Source organism: Muscardinus avellanarius (assembly GCF_963383645.1).
Source record: "Muscardinus avellanarius genome assembly, chromosome: 1".
Taxonomy (NCBI): domain Eukaryota; kingdom Metazoa; phylum Chordata; class Mammalia; order Rodentia; family Gliridae; genus Muscardinus; species Muscardinus avellanarius.
Window position 1 is genome coordinate 67,779,691 of NC_137786.1, and position 19,168 is coordinate 67,798,858.

The 19,168-nt window shown below is 42.8% G+C and overlaps 1 protein-coding gene across 1 annotated transcript in view; it reads left to right on the top strand.

Moving 5' to 3' along the window:
• RASGRF2 (Ras protein specific guanine nucleotide releasing factor 2) overlaps positions 1-19,168 on the top strand; it is a gene marked incomplete at both ends in the record, with an annotated part of 257,634 nt that overhangs the window by 151,367 nt on the left and 87,099 nt on the right. Inside the window, 4 exons of the mRNA XM_080700448.1 lie at positions 1,430-1,678; positions 2,239-2,630; positions 10,794-10,919; positions 14,490-14,579. Coding sequence (XP_080556574.1) covers positions 1,430-1,678; positions 2,239-2,630; positions 10,794-10,919; positions 14,490-14,579 — 857 coding nt within the window. The remainder of the gene's footprint in view (positions 1-1,429; positions 1,679-2,238; positions 2,631-10,793; positions 10,920-14,489; positions 14,580-19,168) is intronic.

Genomic DNA, 19,168 nt, shown 5'->3' on the forward strand with positions numbered 1-19,168 from the left:
GCACTGAGCATCCTTTGGGCTGGGAAATTTCTGAGAGCAAGCTATCGATCCCTTTCTATCCAAAGGAAAATAAATATATAATTTAAAATCCCTCCGAGTGCCAAAAGGGCTAATTATGAGTGTTTGCAACGAGTCCACTGATTCTTAGCAAGCAGTTAGCTCACTGAAAGTCACTGGCCCTGTAGCATATCCTTTAATTAAGTGGTGAAATCCAGGACTTTGTTAAAGGGAACTCAGAATCTGAAGTGAAGGCCACAGGCACTCTGAGTGGTCCAGCTGGAGAGGCTGCCAGTGCAGCAGCCTCAGGGTGAGGGGTGGAGGCAGCCAGAGGGGAGGTTTCACGGCATGGAAAAAAAGCAGGGCGTTGCACTGTGGCAGCAGTAGGTATTGTTTAGGGGAATATATTTCATCCTATATATAGTGTGTGGGTGTGTGTAGGGGGGTTCTGGGGATTGAACCCAGGAGCATTCTACCTGTGAGCTATATTTCCAGCACTATTTTTTATTCTTTATTTGGGAACAGGATCTCACTAAGTTACAGGGGACCCCATTAAGTAGCTGAGGGCTGGCGGCGAACCTGGTTCCTCCTCTCTCAGCCTCCCAAGTACTGGGATTACAAGCATGCATCATCGTGCCCAGCTCCCATCCAGTACTTTTTAATGAAAATGTTTTTAGTACTGCAGAATATTGAAAGCATAATGAAAACATAACATGTCAAACCTACACTTTATGGATGAAATTGAATTTGGAAAAATCTAAACACATTAATAATACAGGGAGAATGAAGTAAGTGAATCAGGCTTTCAGTTCAAGAAGTTAAGAAAAGATTGACAAATTAGCCTATAGGAAAGTGTAGGAAGGGCATAATTAAGAACAGACATTAATAAGTTAGCATGGAGAATAAACAGTAGAACTGATAAATGAGAGAGCCAGTTCTAGAGGGGAAAATACCAAAACATTTTATTAATTAATATATTACATTATACCACTAAATTATAGAGCAATAATATCTATGTCTTTTTCTCCTCAGTGTATGTGGTGTTGTCGACTGCTGCTGTCTAGCACACATCTGATATTCTGCTTTAAGGGCATAAGAGATGCTTATTTCCTTTCTAAAGAGGGCTTTTGATTTCTTCTTTGCAATAAAACATGGTCGCACTAGAAAGAGAAAGAAGCCACACAGTGAAATGAATTATCATTCCATCCTCCACAATTAGTTCTGGCTTTCCTAAGTTATAGTGGCATAAAATGTTCCTAAATCTGCCTGGTGTTGTTAGAGCCCGCTGTTGTGAAGCTGCGTCCGATTGGTGTCTGCCATGGACTGCCGTGGAAAGCCCAGACACGAGCGCATGTTCACAAGCATGAAGCACTCCGGGGACGAGGAGCTGCCTCATCCTGGTTAGGTTAACATGCCCCTGCTTCCCACGTAGGTCTGACGCTCGGCTTCATAAAGATGACACTGACATCTGCTTCAGCAAAACACTCAACTCCTGCAAAGTGCCCCAGATCCGCTACGCCAGCGTGGAGCGCCTCCTGGAGCGGCTGACTGACCTGCGCTTCCTGAGCATCGACTTCCTCAACACCTTCCTGCACACCTATCGCATCTTCACCACGGCCACCGTGGTGCTGGCGAAGCTCTCCGACATCTACAAGAGGCCCTTCACCTCCATCCCTGTCAGGTAAGCAGGATTTGTCCTCCTGGTCCTCAGAGCAGCTCCTAGCTTGCTTTTGGACTTGCTTTTGAACTCTCCTACCCGTGGGAGAGCTCCCCAGGGAAGAAGTTGAGAGCCCCCAGACCTCTGAGTACCTGTGGTTATTCCATGATTATGTGGAAGTTGTCTATTACTTTTAATTTATGTATACACTTCTCACACTGTGCTTTTCAAACTTCAGTATACATAAGAATCAGCGGGGGTGGGGGTGCTTTATTAAATGACAGTGATTCGGTGGGTGGAGTGGAGCCTCAGTTCTGCATGTCTGCTAAGCTCCCAAGGATACCAGTGCGGCTGGTCTTTAAAGCTCCATTTTAGTAGCGAGGGATCAGACATGGCCTAAAAAGTGTGTGTGCTCCTTTGGCAAGCGTGGGCTACACGGGTAGTACTTGGATGAAGGAAAATCCAGCATTTGACGTGCATTGGGGTTGTGGCCTTGAAATGTAGGGAGCACATTCTTGAATGACATCTCAGACATTACCTTCACCTGGCTTCGGACTGTTAACAGTGTTTGCTGTTACTTTTAGGTCATTGGAACTGTTTTTTGCTACCAGTCAGAACAACAGAAGTGAACACTTGGTGGATGGAAAATCTCCGCGTCTATGTCGTAAATTCTCTTCCCCGCCACCGCTGGCAGTGTCCAGGACGTCCTCCCCAGTGAGGGCCCGGAAGCTGTCTTTGACTTCCCCCTTGAACTCAAGGATAGGAGCCTTGGACCTGACCACATCCTCATCCTCCAGCAGCCCCACCACCACCACCCACAGCCCCGCTGCCTCCCCACCACCGCACACTGGGAAAGTACCGATGGATCTTAGCAGAGGCCTCTCTTCTCCAGAGCAAAGCCCGGGATCTGTAGAAGAGAATGTAGATAACCCCCGCATGGATCTGTGTAACAAGCTAAAACGAAGTATTCAAAGAGGTATTACTCAGCACCTCGACACCACGCACCCAACTTTGCTAGTGCCTGCTTTCTCCCTTTCTTGTAGCTCCCTCCAGCCCTTGTGGAACAGACAGCAGAGTTAGTTGGTGGTTCTCATCCCCCATAGTCCAAGGGTAGTTGAAGTCAGTTGTTGATGGAGAAATAGCACATGTGGATAATATTAGTGCCAGGTTCTTGGAATTTGGTTTAAGGCTGATTGGTCAAGAGCCTACCATGGTGCTTTGAGAAGAGGTAGGCTGCTTGGACCTGCATCCATGAGCACGGGCCTCAGAGCTCCCTCTGCCTCCGTTGTCTGTCCTGGACTCCTGGACTGTTTCCAGCCTGTGCATCTTAGGATGACCTTTTCTGGAGCTCAGGGTGGCTTCTTTAGCTTAGTCATGAGGGTGATGCTTCACAGCCAAAATACTTCTTTAAAATGTGGGTTAGATCACCTGGCTTTCTACTCAAAATATCCAATGACATTCTGTTGCACTTAGGATAATGTACGCTCAAATTTTCCAGCTTTTAGATCCTGTGAGGCTTGTGTGCTCTGTCCCTCTCCAGTCCTGGCTCTCGCCAAGCCCCTCATCTACTAGGTGACAGTCACACTGATTTAGTTTCTGTGTATCAGAAACACCTTGGTTATTCTGCCTCAGGGCCTTTCTCTGGATCTCCCCTCTGCCTGGCCAGCCTTTCCTCATATAAGCTCAATGAGATCAGTGATCTTGTCTATCTTGTTCATCTCTGTATCCTCAGTGCCTTGGCTAATGCCTGGTCTAGGGAAGTTTTTGTTGTTGTTAGGTGAATGAATGAAAGTACTTGAGAAGCTGAGAAAGGAGGATCATAGCTTTGAGGCCAGCACATGCCAATGTAGTGAGACTTGTTTCAAAACAAAATAGAGCTGGGGTGTAGCTCAGAGGTAGAATGCCCTTGGGTTCAATACCAAGTATCACAAAATGAAGGAAGGAAGAAAGGGAGGAAGGGAAAGGGTTAAACACTGGGTGAACTGATTTAGGGTCCTCTAGTGTGTCAACTTCTCTTCCTCCGCTTGATACAATGTGGGGGTTAGAGGAGGTGATCCTGTTGCTTTTAAGCCCTTGCATTTCTGTGATGAATATAAACATGGTTTCACAGCCAAAATTAGCTATGAAATTTTTTTCTTAGTGTTTAACAGATTTATTGATAACATAAAGATTGAGCTACAAATCAGACAGTGTCCAGATTTCAAGGGTGATCACCCAGACAGAAGTACAGTCCTTCCTACCCCTCCAGCTTTTTCTTCTGTGTGCTTTCTCACTCAGATCATTCAAACAAGCTTCCCGAGTGAAGTACTTAATGGAATTTTAACTGGAGTGGCTGTCATCATCGACAGCAGCACCCTTTTTAACAAGAAATTGTTTAAATTGACAAGTTAGCAACTAAGGAGGAGGAAAGGGGGAAGATAATTAAAAAGTCATTAGAACAACAAGCTTCAGCAAAATCATGATGGATTCTTCTCAGATATAATAAGGCGGTATATGAACTGACGAGTGCATCTGGGGTTCCACCCAGCCCCGGCGCTGGGGGCCCCGCAGAGGGAATGATCTGGGGGGCTGATCTCAATTCTGCTCTGGAGCCAGTGGCCTGGGAAGTACAGAGGATCCCAGGATGCCAGATGTTCTTTCTCCTCCTTTATTGGATCGCAACAAATAGGAAACTATGAGAACTCATATTCTTTTGAGTTGGAAGAGCTTTAAGAATGAGAATTTCACATCAGATGTTAGCGGCTCTGAGGCTGTGGTATGGTTGCTCTTGGGTCTGTAATGAGATCTCTTGTGGTTCAGTTGTGGTAAGGTCTGCTCAAGAGTTATGGAGGAGCCGGACTTGGTAGTGTATGCCTGCCATTCCAGTACTAGGGAGGCTGAGACAGGAGGATCACAGGTTCAAGGCTAGTGTTGGCAACTTAGTGAGAAGTTGTTTTAAAAATAAACAAGTAAAATTTTTTAAAAAAAGCAACTGGGCATGTATCTCAGAGGTAGAAACCCCTGGAGTTCAATCTCTAGTACAAAAAGAGAGACAGAGAGACAGACATAGACAAAGACAAAGAGACAGACAGACATTGAGAGAGTCTCTTTTGTGTACCATCTATGCTCCACAGTCCATAAAGGTAGTACATGGTAAATAGGTTGGTTCCTGCCCTTTTATTCTAGTTATATGAATAATATAGACACACCCACGAAGGCAGGTGGTATAAGGACAGACAGGAGTGCTACGGAAGCTAAAAGGCCAGGAAGATCATCTCTGACCTAGCAGAATCAGAAAGTGTTTTTGATACCACCTGGGAGAAATAGACATGTGAGTTGCAGGGAGGACTTGGGCCATTTTTTGGGCAAAGAGGACACATGAGCCAAGGGCTAGTGGTTCTCTCTGGGGGTGACGGCCATTTCCAAGTGCCAGAGACATCACTGCTACTAAAGGGGCAGCTTTTGCCCTGTTGACATCCTAGAGATCAGACCCTGATTCTAACCCTTAGGAATCGCTAGCATGGAGTAAACCTCCACTCTTTCATTTAGTGGCTCTACCATTTTGCTGCCCACAAAGTTCACATGTTCACTAGCACCTATATTTCTAGTGGGTCTTTTTGTAGTGATCATTCTAATGAATATGATGTGAGAGTCTTTTCTTTTTTTACAATTTCCCAGAGTTTCCATTTCATTTTGGACAAGGCTTAGTGGTATGGACATTAATTTTTTTTATTTAGTAAAAAAGCAAAATGTATTCCTTTCTGTATCACAGTCTAGATGCATGTTCTAGTGCTAGTGGTCCCCAGGCCAGCCGCCCATTGCACATATGACTAGATATTCCACATGAACTTTTTCAGGAAGTGTTCTGTTTTGGTCACCAGCATCCCTAGCTCTGGTCTTCAAAACCGAAGCCCACAGTGTGTAGGATTGGTCCAAGCCCACATCATGATACCTGCTTGATACTGTTTAGGGTAAAGCAGAATTGAAGAGTTGTTTTCTTTGGAACAAGAGCTGGAAGGATGTTAGATTTAGGGTATCAGTCTATTTTTGGGTTGCTATAACAGAATATCTGAGGCTGAGTTGTTTATGGTAAACAGAACTTAGTTTCTCACAGCGGAGGAGGCTGGGATCCAAGAGCAAGTACCAGCATACAGCGAGGGCTGTCTCACTGCATGAAAACATGGCAGAAGATATCACATGAGCAAGAGAGAGGAAAGGAGCCCAAATTCATCCTTTTATAATTAATGCTTTCATTAGGCATTAATGCTTTCATTAGGGCAGCTCTCACATGATCTAATCACTTCCTAGAAGTCTCACCTCTCAACATAGTTGTATTGAGATTAAGCTTCTAACACATGAACTTGGGGAGACACGTTCAGATCACTGCATGAGGAGATCCAGACAAATGAGAGAAAACTGGATCAGGCTCCAAGGGGAAAATGCTGACAAAGGCTGCAAACACCTGTCGTGCCTCTGTTGGACAGGGGTGGGTCACTAAACACAGCTAATGGCTGCTGGGGAGCCTTGTCATGCGACTCTGTTGATGGCTTATAGCCAGCAGATAGAGAACACCTGTGAATAAAGGTGTTCCCCTGATGTTACAGAACAGCCAATGTTAAAAGCCTCATGTCCTTATTTCTCACTGGATTTGCTTCAGACAAGTGATTGAGAAATATATCTTCAAGGGTTCATTGATCTGAATCATTCAGAGGTTAGAAATCTCACTTTGCAGTTCTAGGTCATGGTTAAGTGCTGGGTTCTCCCATGCTGGGTGATGGGAAAGGCCAAGTTTGTGTACAGGTGACACCTATGGCACTTGTTGAAGCCCACAGAGCCAGCCACTCCAGGGATGCCAGTTCCTCTGTTCCCTGGGCTTCTTACGTATCTTCACCCACTGACACATCTCCCCTTAGCTCTCATTTTTACCATCACCCCCATCTTTAATCCTTCCATTAAACACTTCACTCTAATTTATTTACATCATCATTTCTTTTTCCTTTAGGTAGTTATTTATTCTAATTTCTTTTAATGCATTTATTTCCATCTTATACCTAAAGATTTTTTTTTTTATGGTACTGGGGTTCCTGGAAGCCCTTCTACCTCTGGGCTACACTCCCAGACCTATTTTATATTTTTTTTATTTGAAAAGAGGGTCTCTTAAGCCAGTGAGGCTGGCTCTGAACCAGCGCGATCCTCCTGTCTCAGCCTCCCAAGCGCGGGGATTACAAGTGTGCACCACCACGCCCAGCCACCTAAAGATATTTAAAGTGATAGTTCAAAGGGACACACAGTACAGACCAGTACTTGGGAAACTGAGCAGGAAGATCACAGGTTGGAAGCCAGCCTAAGCAATTTAGTGAGACTCTTAGCAACTCAGCAAGAGAGAGCCTGTTTCTAAATAAAAAATTAAGTTGGGCATGGTGGCCCATGCTTGTAATTCTAGTACTTGGAAGCCTGAGACAAGAAGGATCACAGGTTCGTAGTCAGCCCTAGAAACTTAGTGAGGCCCTCTGCAACTTAGTGAAACCTTGTTTCAAAACTTAAAGGAATACAATAGGGCTGGAGGTATAGCTTGGAAGTAGAATGCTCCTGGGTTCAACTTCCTGTACCCTCCCTTCACATCCCCAACAACAACAGAAAAATAAAATCAGATAAAATAAAATAAAGTAGATAAGTAAATCAGACAATGCGAATAAAAAGAAAAAGGTTATATAAAGACAGTAGAGTGGCCCTCTGCAGTCCCTGGAGTGCCCCTACTTCAGTTCCAAGTTTCTCAGCTGACAGAATAAAGACAGGGATGTGATCATTTACATGATGCATATCATCTTGGAAGCCAGGAATTGATTGGTGGTACAGTGCATCTTTCCTTGCTGTTGAGACTCAGCAAAGACGACACTGTGAATAAAAACCTTAGAATTAAGATGAGGATCATGGTGGGTCGTTGGCATTTTTCTGAGTAGATAAAACAAAGGAATCTTATATTTGTTTTTTTCCTTTATTCTTCTTTGGTAAGGGTCATGAAACAACTTTAGGAAAGTCATTGATGAACACTTCAGTGTCAGTGTGAAAATCAACATGCATGTGCATGTGTATGCACGTGTGTGTGTATGCATGCATGCATGTGTGTATGCTTGTGTGTGTGCATGCGGGTGAAAACCAATATGGGAAAACCCTGCGGGAAGTCATAGATGAACACTTCAATGTCAGTGTGAAAATTCAACATGCATGTGAATGTGTTTGTGGATGCATGCATGCGTGTGCGTGTGCGTGTGCGTGTGCGTGTGCGTGTGCGTGCGTGCGTGCGTGCGTGCGTGTGTGTGTGTGTGTGTGATGCTCTGGAAACCCTGATGTCTAGTCTTGAAAATCCCCATTGGCAAAGAAAAGGGAGATGCTGATCTGTCTTTAATTTGAAAGATGCTTGAATGTTCTCTGTATAATGTTGACAGTTAAAAGAGTTGGCAAACTTGAATAAGAATTCCACGCCAAGACTGTATGAGTTTTCTGCTTTTTGCTTTAGGATACAAGCCCGCACAATCTCATTGTGTAATGTCAGTGTTCCCATGAGGTCCATCCCGAGGCCACAGGTCTCTCTCACTGCTTTTTGCCTGGGCAGTTTTGGAGCATGCTCTTTGAAAAATGCTAGTGTCCTTTGTCTGGTTCTGTTGTCATTGCAGTGATGATACGAGCCTCGCAATACTTTCTGGCAAGAGAACTTCAAGTGGCATGAAGGGAGAGAACAGGAAATATCCCTCAGAATGAGCAAAGCAATGGACTTCTTAGGGAAATAGTAATGCAGTTCAACTTTACCCCTACCTACTCCAAATCTGTTTCAGGCTCACCCAACATTCACCTGGTCCCTTCCTTCCAAATACCAAGCACTTCCCACCTTCTTTAGAAATATCCACCTGGGTATTTCTAAAAAGCAAGTATCAGCCTGATTCAGATACCACCCAATGATTGATTCTCAATGAAAACCACTGCCAGGCGAGAGAGAGAGAGAGAGAGAGAGAGAGAGAGAGAGAGAGAGAGAGAGAGACAGACAGACAGACAGACACACACACACAGACACACAGACACACAGACACACAGACACACAGACACTGTATTGGGCCTGACCCAACTGGTGTTCACTCAGATCCCGGCAGTGCAGCCTACGTGTGGCTGTGCAGACCCCAGCACCAGTGTCTGTTTCAGTGTTCTTAGTTTGAAAATTGCCTGCCTGTTGGGCTGAAAGTGCTCCCCATTTTAGTATTTGTTTTGAGCCCACATCTACCCACTCATCCTGCAGGCAAAGCATGGAGCTTGATTGAAAGTGAGCAAGCCAGAAGGAAATGCTTCCCACCCCACTGTGCTGGCATGGTTTCTACTCCCTGTGGGTGCCTGTGAGCTTACATTATCATTCTTTTTCTTTGCTTTCCTGCTCTTTCAGGTTATTGGGGTCCTTTCCAGCTCTTTAAAATTTAAAATATTGCCAACTAAATTTTTTTCCCCTTTGGCCTCAGATGAATGAATGAGTGAATGAATGGTTGAATCGAACCAACGACGTGCATTTGATATTCTGCTTGCTCTTATAGAGCAGATGCCTCCCATTACTGAGTTTTGATGGAGCTATTTAGAAAATAATAAAACTAACAGCTAAGCACAGATTTTTTTGTCTGCATCTTGCATCGTTGCCAGCTTTACTATAATTATATCATTCAAGGAAAGATTCTAACCATTTCCCCTCCCCAGCTCCTTTGAGTTTGAAAAGATTAAAATTATGGCTATATTTCTAAGGGAGCAAATCACATGCAAGTGTAAAAATAGCGTTTTAGAAGTCATTAGGGATTTTGTAAAATCTGTTGAGAAATCTTGAATGGAATAAAAAAAGAGTCACTGACCAGGCTAAGTGAAAATTAGTAAGGGTGATATTCAGCTTTAGTCAGCAGGAACTAATGAAAAGCCCATGGAAAGAGAAATGGAAGAATTGTTGGACACTTATTAGTCATTTAGCAATGTTTTTTCTTAGAAGAACATATAGAAAGTCATAGCTTTATCTGGTGAAGCTGGTGAAAGGGTTATAGAAATATCATTAGCAGTAGCCCCAGAGTGATAAGTCTCATTCTTGGAATGTTAGCTGCAGCAAAGAGGCTCAGGTTATCTTAAACTCTCTCAACAATTCACTTAAAAATTTTCCACTTGCTTCTTGCCGATCTGAGCTCTAGCGTAGAGCTGCCCAGTGGAACTTTCTGAGAGGATGGGGATGCTTTATATCTGTGCTGTCTAACACTGTAACCACTAGCCACAGGTGGCTACTGAGCAGTGCACTGTGGCTAGTTCAAGTGGGAAAGGGAAGTAATATCTTAATTTTAATTAATATAAATTTACACAGTCACATTTGGTTGGAGCTACCACCTTGGACAGTACAGTTCTAAATTCCCAAGAGCCCCCCAGAGCTTCCTGGGGTGGGGGATATTAGCAGAGATTCAAACTGTGGTTGCCTTAAGGGAGAAACTGGCCCAGGCAAGGAAATTGTGTGTCCTGATTTTAATCTCAGTCTGGTTTATAATCTGAAAAGACCTTCTTTCTCCAATTCAAGAAAGCCAAATCAGCCCGGAACGGTGGCACATGCTTGTTATCCCAGTATGTGGGAGGCTAAAACAGGAGGATTGCAGGTTCAAGGCCAGCCTCAGCAACTTAGTGAGGGAGGGCCTAAGTGTTTCAAAATAAAAAATAAAATAGGGCTAGAGTGTACCTCTGAGGTAAAATGCCCCTGGGTTCAGCCTAAGGAAGGAAGGAAGGAAGGAAGGAAGGAAGGAAGGAAGGGAGAGATAAAGGGAAAAAAAAGCCAAATTATTCTGGAAGGCAGGGGATCCACGGTACACTCGCAGTTCTTTTTAACTTCTGCTCTTGCATTGGACAGGGCTGGCCAAGGCCAGCCAGGGTCAGCCAGCTCAACAGGTCAGCATGACATGATTAGAGAAGACCTGTCTTTAGATGCAGTGTCATTAGCATTCCATTGGAAGGAATGATATGATTTCATATTAAAGCTCTCTAAAAATGTAGACTAACATGAAATGCTTATGATCCATAATGAACCTTTGAATTTCCATGTATGCTATTGATAAGAAGCTCTTGAATTCATAGCCTCGTTGTTAAAATTCCTGCCGTTTTCCAGCAGCAGTCCTGGAGTCTGCCCCAGCAGATCGAGCAGGACCGGAGAGCTCCCCGGCAGCAGACGCCACCGAACTGTCACCTTGCAGATCGCCTTCCACTCCGCGTCACCTCCGCTATCGCCAGCCCGGAGGTGAGAGCTCAGCCCCCGACTCAGAGATGGAAAAGTGAAAAGTGACTTATGGATCTTTCCTTTGCATCACTGTCTCATTCCCCAAAGACCTTTAGTCTTGGTTATATAAATTAATTGGAAGCAAATGTTACCATAGAATCAAAGTGTGGAAAAAGTAAGTGATTTGAGAATATGTCATCAGTCTGATTGATATTTCTTTGGGGCCATCATCTGAGCATTGCATTTCGTGTGGAATAATGTGAATCAGAAGGCCTGTCCTTACAGGAGGGCTGGTTGAAGAATCCCAGTGCCAGTTTTAGCAAGATATGCCCAGATTCTAATTTCTTACCATGAGTCCAAGTGTAGTCTATATAAATAGGCTCATCTAAGATACCACAATTTGGGGACTTTATTAATAACACTATTCTCTCTAAAATAAGGTCAGGTTGCATGGGACCCCATCATATTTGCTATTGGCAGAAACCGGCTTTCTCAATATATAACTATAAAAATTTTAACATAGGATCCCTAAGTTTTGGGGGAGGAACAGAAGATAGTCCCTCTAATTGGAGGAAAAAGAAATCGAAACAAAAGGTAGAAGTCTTTTATCTTCCCACTGTCCCCACTCACTGTTCAAATAAATATAGGCAAATAATAGTTCTGAAATGCTTCCTTTTTCTTTCGCTCAAGACAGTTCTGGTCAATGAAGTTAGGCTTTCCTGTCCTGTCATAGGACTAGTAAGGCATTAGCCAAATCTTTCTACTATACTTAGAACCTTAGTCAACCCAGGCCTTGGCAACTTCCTGGACCATCATATGTATATAGGACAGACTCAGACCCTCTTAGGTTATTGCAACCTGGAAAGTTTAGGATCAAAGCCCGTGGAAGCAATGCTGCTCTACCAAGGCAAGCATTTATGATGTTCAATTTATTACGATAATTAGAGCCCTGTTTTACATCCTCTTTTCATATTGTATATTTGAAAATAAAGATTTCAATTTGCATTTTTATGGACATTATCATCATCTTTGTAGATTAACTAAGCCCTGTATTTCTTCCCTGACATCACTTTGATGATAGTGACCTAGGAACACAGGAGGGAGACTATGATCTGTGATAAGCATCATGTGTTTTCTCACTGTCTGGTGGATGTTCTGCCTGTCCATCTCTCTACTTGCCTGTTGCTTCCATGCTTGGGCGTGTGAGGCAGGGGTTTGCTTCTTTGTTTGCTTGATGAATGACTGTATAGCTTCAGGAGCAGACTAATAAAAAAACTCTTCAGGTCAGAATCACAGTTTAAGGGAGAAAAATGGTGAGTTTGGCATCAACAGTATCAAATACTGGCTGAGACATCAAAGGGGCCACCCAGGCTGGTCAGCACCTGCCGAAGGCCAATTCAGTCCAATCGGGGCGCGAGTCCACTCACGACCGAGAATCTCAGCAAAGATGGGGAAGGACAGAGTGAAATGCTGCAGCCTCTTATCTGCAGTGATTCTTTCCCTTTTAGGGACTAAATTTCTATAAGTCTCTAATGACAGCACTCTTGGAAAGAATCTGATATGGACGAGAGCCTTTTGAGCTAATGACACTTTATTACAAGAACCCCGAAAAATTTATACCCTTCACCAGTAGAGTTAATAATAAGAGAAAAGGAAGTGAATGCAATCACTGTGAAACAATAGTGAATGACATGTAAACAAAGGTAAAAAAACTAGTCCGGCTTTCAGCTGGCTTTTGGCTTTCAAGAGATTAACTCCAGATCTTCTCCCTGATCTTGCAGACAAGCAGTTCCAAAGGGCAATCTTCCAGAAGAAACAGGCACGCCCAAGGCTTGGAGGCTTTTCGGGGAATCTTCTTTAACTTTCTTGGAACTTTCCATCTTTTGGGCTCAGTCTGTATGGCAAGCGTGGGGGGATGTGGCGATTCAGGTGGATGTGATAAAAAGTTCTTCCAGGTGTTGCCGCCTTGCCCTCTAAAATCTGAAATCTTAAGCAAACTCACAACACAGTTTGGCAGACAAACACCAAAAATACCATGTAGTATTTAGATTTAGTTGTCAGATATACTTCCTTAGCTGTGAAACACTTTTCTCCAAATGATAGGCTTATTAGAAACCTATTCATCTTATAAATAATCCATATTCCTGTCCCAGACCCTTTGCAATATCCTTTCCTGAGCCACGTGGCGCCCCTCCCATCTCGGGCAGGGCTCATACTGGGTGTAAAGGTCAAGAATCTTCCTAGCCTTCAGCTCCATTGTATTGGGCAGTATTAGTTGCTCATAAACTGGGTTGCTTTGATGTTACACCCAACGTTTGTCTTCCTGTATCTGGGCAGGATCACAAAGAGAGGTAAATGGAGGCATTGGGTCGCCTCCCCCTCTAGGTTAGTTAGTAATTAGGTTGAAGGTCAGAGATTGAGAGGAAATCTGCGTTTGTAATTACTGACTGGAACGCTACCACTGCATCTGATCTCTAACTAAGTTCTTTTTCCATCTGAACAAAGCCAAGGACATTTAGAGGTTTGGACAAATTACCAGAAATTTTATTTTCCACGGACTCAGTTTCTCTCACAGTCCTGATCTTACACCACCGGAGCAATTCATGTGGAGAGTTAAAAGAATACTAGAAGAATAATAGTTATGAAAGAATATCTAAAAGTGGAGAGTACTTTCGGCCAGCGACCACACCTTCTCTCGGGGCTATTTCTCACTTTGAGATTCTGCCTATGGACTGCATGAATAACAATAATGCAGATGCCGAGAGGACGTGGCTTTTGCTGGTATCTGCAAGCACACCCAATTCCATTCTTAGAAGGGCTGTGCTTCACCCATCCCTACTTTTAAAGGTGTTTTGAAAAGGATGTTCTGTCAATAAGTGATTTATAATATTTTAAAAAATATTTTTATATTGAGATATAATCACAAACCATATAATTCACCCTTTGAAAGTGTAGAGTTTAATATTTTTATGTATCCACAAGATCAGAAAATCATAACCACTATTTAATTCTAAAACATTTTTATCACCCAAAAAGAAACCCTATACCCATCGGTGTCCACTCTATCCCTGTCTTTCCCCACCCCTGTCACCACAAATCTACTTTCCTTCTGTATGTATTAACCTATTTTGGACATTTAATATAATGGGAGTCAGACAATAGGGGCCCTTTTGCGATTGGCTTCTTTCCTATTAATGTTTCCTGGATGCATCCATATTGTAGCATGTATATCACAACTTCATTCTTTTTTGTGGCTGAAAAATATACCCTTGTTTTTGTTTAGCTCTTCATCAGTTGATGGACATTTGGTTGCTTGTACTTTTTGGCTATTGTGAACAATGCTTCTTTAAATTTGTATATATAATTTTTTTTTTGGTTTTTGCTTTATTTTGTGTGTGGTTGTATGTTTTCATCTCTCTTGGTCATATACCTAGAGTGGAATTACGTACAATCTTGTTATTTGCCTGTTAGTAGGGACAGTACAGGGTATCTGGCCAAACCACAGTGTAAGAATAAAGGTGATGATTTTTATTTTAGAATCACATTCCACCGCCTCACCTCTCTCTCTTTCCTTTCTTTTTAAATAACCAGGACAGACAGCTGACAACACCCACTGCTCTGTTTCGCCGGCTTCTGCTTTTGCGATCGCCACTGCTGCTGCAGGACATGGGAGTCCCCCAGGTGAGCGGGGGAGCAGCTGAGTGCAGACACTTGGGAATTTCTATGAACTCAGTGGCCCTTGACCACTGTGCCAGGGTGCCGATGATGCTAGAAGCTTCTCGGCTCCTGTTCAGAGTCAGTGTGTCTGGGTTAGCACTTTTTTTTAAATAATCAGTCTCAGAAACTCTGGGTTTCTTTGTAACAACATGGATGAACCTGAAGGTCACGGTGTTAAATAAAATAAGCCAGACACAGAAAGACAAATGCTGCATGATCTCACTAATATGCGGAATCTGAAAAAGTCAGACTCGTAAAAGTAAAGTACAGAACGGTGGTGACCAGGGGCTGGGGCCGTGGCTGGGGAAGTGCAGGACACACAATATTTCAGTTAGAAAAAAGAAAGAAGTTGCAGAGATCTACTATACAGCATGATGACTAGAGTTAATAATTATACACTGTAGGCTTGAAAATTGCTGAAAGAGTAGATTTTAAGTGTTCTCACCACACACACACACACACACACACACACACACACACACACACAACTGAGTGACAGATATGTTAATTAGCTCCATTTAATCATTCCACAGCGCACACACATATCAAAACGTCTCCTTGTGCCCTATAAATATACACAATACAGTTACACAAATGCATTCATGAGCAAATACTGCCAAGTGAGTGTCATGCAGGTGGTCTGAGAAATTCTGTATTGGAGAAGGAAATGTTACTTGTCCCCTGTGGCTTTATGGCATTCTTCAGCCTTTTTAGCCAAATGACTGAGATCCTGTTTCATGTTAGCTGAGTCTGATGCTAAAAGCCTGGCCCAGCTGGGGCAGAGTGGGGAGCTATTGTCTGAGCTGACTCAGGGCTCATTTCCACCAGCTCCACAATTCCTTCTCAGTTGCTGTCAGTTAATTTGCAAGGTAAAGAAGACAGACTTAAAAATAAAAGTACAGGGATTTTAATAGATGAAAATTATATTCATTATCTTTGCCCTGTCATAGGCAAGGAGGACATTATGCTAAAGCAAATCTGAAATTAGTTTAAATAGACCTGTTGCTGCTTCTTCACTCTTCTAAACCTTTGGGTGCCAGTCAGCATCTGGAGAGCGGGGAGAGGCTGTATGTTTCATTTACTAGACATTTCACCTACTGCAAAGGAGTCCTTTTCCAAAGCCTGTGAGCCCTACTCATAACAGCAACTAGTCAAAATTATTGAATTTGTGTTAAATCAAAGAAGAGAGAGAGGTTCTCTCAATGAACATGAAGTACCAAAGTAATTATATATACACATTGGATACTGCATTCTGTATCCCATCTGGATGGTAGTTGTGTTAGATATACCACCTTCCACTCTTCAACATTTGTTTGCCACAAACACTTCCCTGGATATAGCCCAAGCAAACTGGGATGTTTTTGTTGCCCAAATATTCTTAAAGCCTTCCCCCTAGAAGTTTCATCAGCACGACAAAACATCTTATAATGGTCACAATACCAATAGATTATCATTCCAGTTAACTTCTGGTCCTGAGTGCATTCTATAATAATGAATTTTTTCTTTAGTCCATTTGTAGCAGAATTGTAAATCTTTTTTTTTTTTTGTGGTGGTATTGGGGTTCCTGGAAGCCCTTTTACCTCTGGGCTACACTCCCTGATCTATTTTATATTTTTATTTGGAAACAGGGTCTCTTAAGGCAGCGCGGGTCTCTCTGCCTCCCAAGTGCGGGGATTACAAGCTGCGCCACCACGCCCGGCTCAATCGTAGTTTTTGAGACCATTTCCTGCCTTTCATTCTCACAAGGTAGTCTAATTTGGGAAAAGGTGAAGTTCGAAAACCTCCTCACATTTTTTCCCAATTTAAGTTTGTGACAAAGAGTTTTTTTACTTAATTCAGGATGAGCTCATTTCCCTATTTATTGAAGTCTAAATGGAGAAGGTCCTTTTGTACATTGAGCCACTTCTCTTTATTGCTTTCTGATTGCATTAAATGGAATTTCAAATTCAGCAAGAGTGTGGATAGAATTTTTTCTTTACAAAAAGGCCAAACCAGTGACTCCTGCCTGGCCCAGTGTCAGGGAAAACTGATGTGTATGTGTGTGTATGTGCGCGCGCGCGCGTTTGTGCTCTGTGTATTTGTGGATCTATTCAGATCTATGCTTTGCTGTCAGGAGCCAAAGCTGTCTAATTTCTACACCCACTGGAAAAGTCCAGGGCTTCTGTTTTTTGTGTTTTCCTCCATCCCTCTCTCCCTCCCTTCCTTCCTTCCTTTTTTCTGTTTCCATTTCTTTTAAGCCCTAGAGCATGCCTTTTCCATATGGATAGATCTCTTTCTTTCATATCATGCCACCTGTACTTACCTAAGTACACTCTCCTATCCAGAGAACCCATATCCTGCCCCCTCCCCCAAACTCAAGTTCATATTTTATGTTTTCTGCAAATGTAGCAAACTTTCAGAGGTGTTTTTTTCCGAGATGTTATTTTTTGTCAATTTATAGCCAGGACTGCAGCATTATGCTTCCTGTGTTTGTACCACTTCTCTTTGTGTACCATGTTTCTTTGACACAGGTAGGTATCACAGGTGTGCATCTGTGACCAAGGAGCCATGGTCTCATGTTTCCTGATTAGTTTCAACTCCCTACACACCCTCTCTATCCTTGCTTTTTTATTTTCTCAATACTTAACCACTGTTTGGCAGGCTCTACATTTTACTACTTTGCCTTGCTTAATTATCTGTTTTGTCAATAGGCCATAAGATCCACAAGGGCAGGGATTTCTGTGTCCATTCTATATCCTGCAGTATTCTCAATATCTGCAATAGTATTGTACATGTAGGAAGTGATCAGCAACTGTCTGTTGAATGAATTAATGAATAGACCTTCACACTTGCAATAAAGCAGATGCCTTGCAGAAAAGAAAAACTTGTAACTACCTATGCATTTACAGTGCTGGCAGTCTTAAAATGTTGGGTGGTAGTGTTATTTTTCTAAGGCAAAATGGTTTTTGTCCATTTCTCCAGATTACCCAGAGAAGGGATATCAGCCACCACAAGCCAGCAGGCAGCTGTTGAGTGTCTCTTGTTCTTAGCATCACTTTCCTGAATGCCCAAGGCCCTGAGCTGAACATGTAGTGGGCTCCTAAATCACTTGGTCTTAATGTATATACAGTTAGAAAGTCCTGGAGACATGCCTAAGACTGAGGCTCAAGGTCACATTAAATATTTGCCACCAATCAAAAGACAAGCACTAACAAAATTGCTAAAGCACCATACCGTGTCCTTCACAAAAATTGATTTTGGTGTTACAAACATATCAGGTTTACAAACCAGGTTTGTTTGCCCCTCCCTCCCTCCCTTCCTTCCTCTTTCCCTCCTTTCCTCTCTCTCTTCCTCTGTAAATTTCTACAACCTTCTCTTCTTTCCTTCTTTGTCCTGGGGATTAAACTCAGGAGCATTCTACCTCCAAGCTACAGTCCTTTTTATTGTTTGTTTCTTGAAACCAGGTCTCACTAGGTTGCTGAGAGTCCCTCTAAGTTGCTGAGGCTGTGCTCAAACCTGCAATCCTCCTTTCCTAGCCTCCCAAGTCCTAGGATTACAAGCATGTGTAATCAGCTCATTTTTTCCTTTCAAATCGAGGTGCTGCCATTGATTTGCAAGTTATATTAGGCCCAGTTACATATGGATCTAGAATTTGTGGACCTAATGATTATACAATGTTGGGGAAGCCAACCTCAAGGGAAAGAATACAAAATTACAAATATAAACCTTCAGGGTGCCTCTCAGGATTTTGGAAGAGACCCAAACAAATTGAGAAGCCCCGAAACTTAAGTTTCATGGACTTCCTGGGAAATACACTTTGGATTCCGCTATGGTTTAAACACAGATAACATTCCCCAGAGATCCATTTGTTAAAGGCCTGGTGCTCAGGGTGGTGCTATTGGGAGGTGGGGCCTCATGGGAAGTCCTTAAGTCTTGAGGGTCTTCAAAGGGGATCATGGGACCTATCAGTCAGAGTCTGCCTGTCTATCTGTCTCTCTGCTTCCTGGCTCATGATGTACACATTCTGTGTCACAAACTCCCCACCATTGTCATCAGTGCCCTTATCAGAGACCCAAAGGCCACTCGGTCATAGACTAGAACCTCCAAAATCATCAGCTAAATAATCCTTTTCTCGCTGTAATTTAATTGCCTCGTGTATTCTAACTCAGAGCTGACAAAAATAGAGTCCAATTTATATATTTCTTGGAATCACAACAGCCTTAGGAACTTTTGTATATTGGCAAATGGAGATGGGAGTGATGATCAGTAGTCATCAGCCAGTCATTAGTCATCTTTCTTCTAAGTCCTAAGTTAGATGGTATAATGAAAATAAGCAGTAAATGTCATCACTTAAAATGGGTAGTTGATCAGGTATTAATAATATATAGACTCCATGGAGACTAGTTGGATTAGCTTTTGAGAATGGTAAGTAGATCATCATACTGTATATACTGCCACTCTATCTTCCCTAGGATCAAATAATCCATCTTTTCTGTGGCATGCCTTTAACTCTATAGCACGATTGGACAAAGGGCAACTGATGGGGCTCTTGTGTGCCACCACATTAGTTGAAA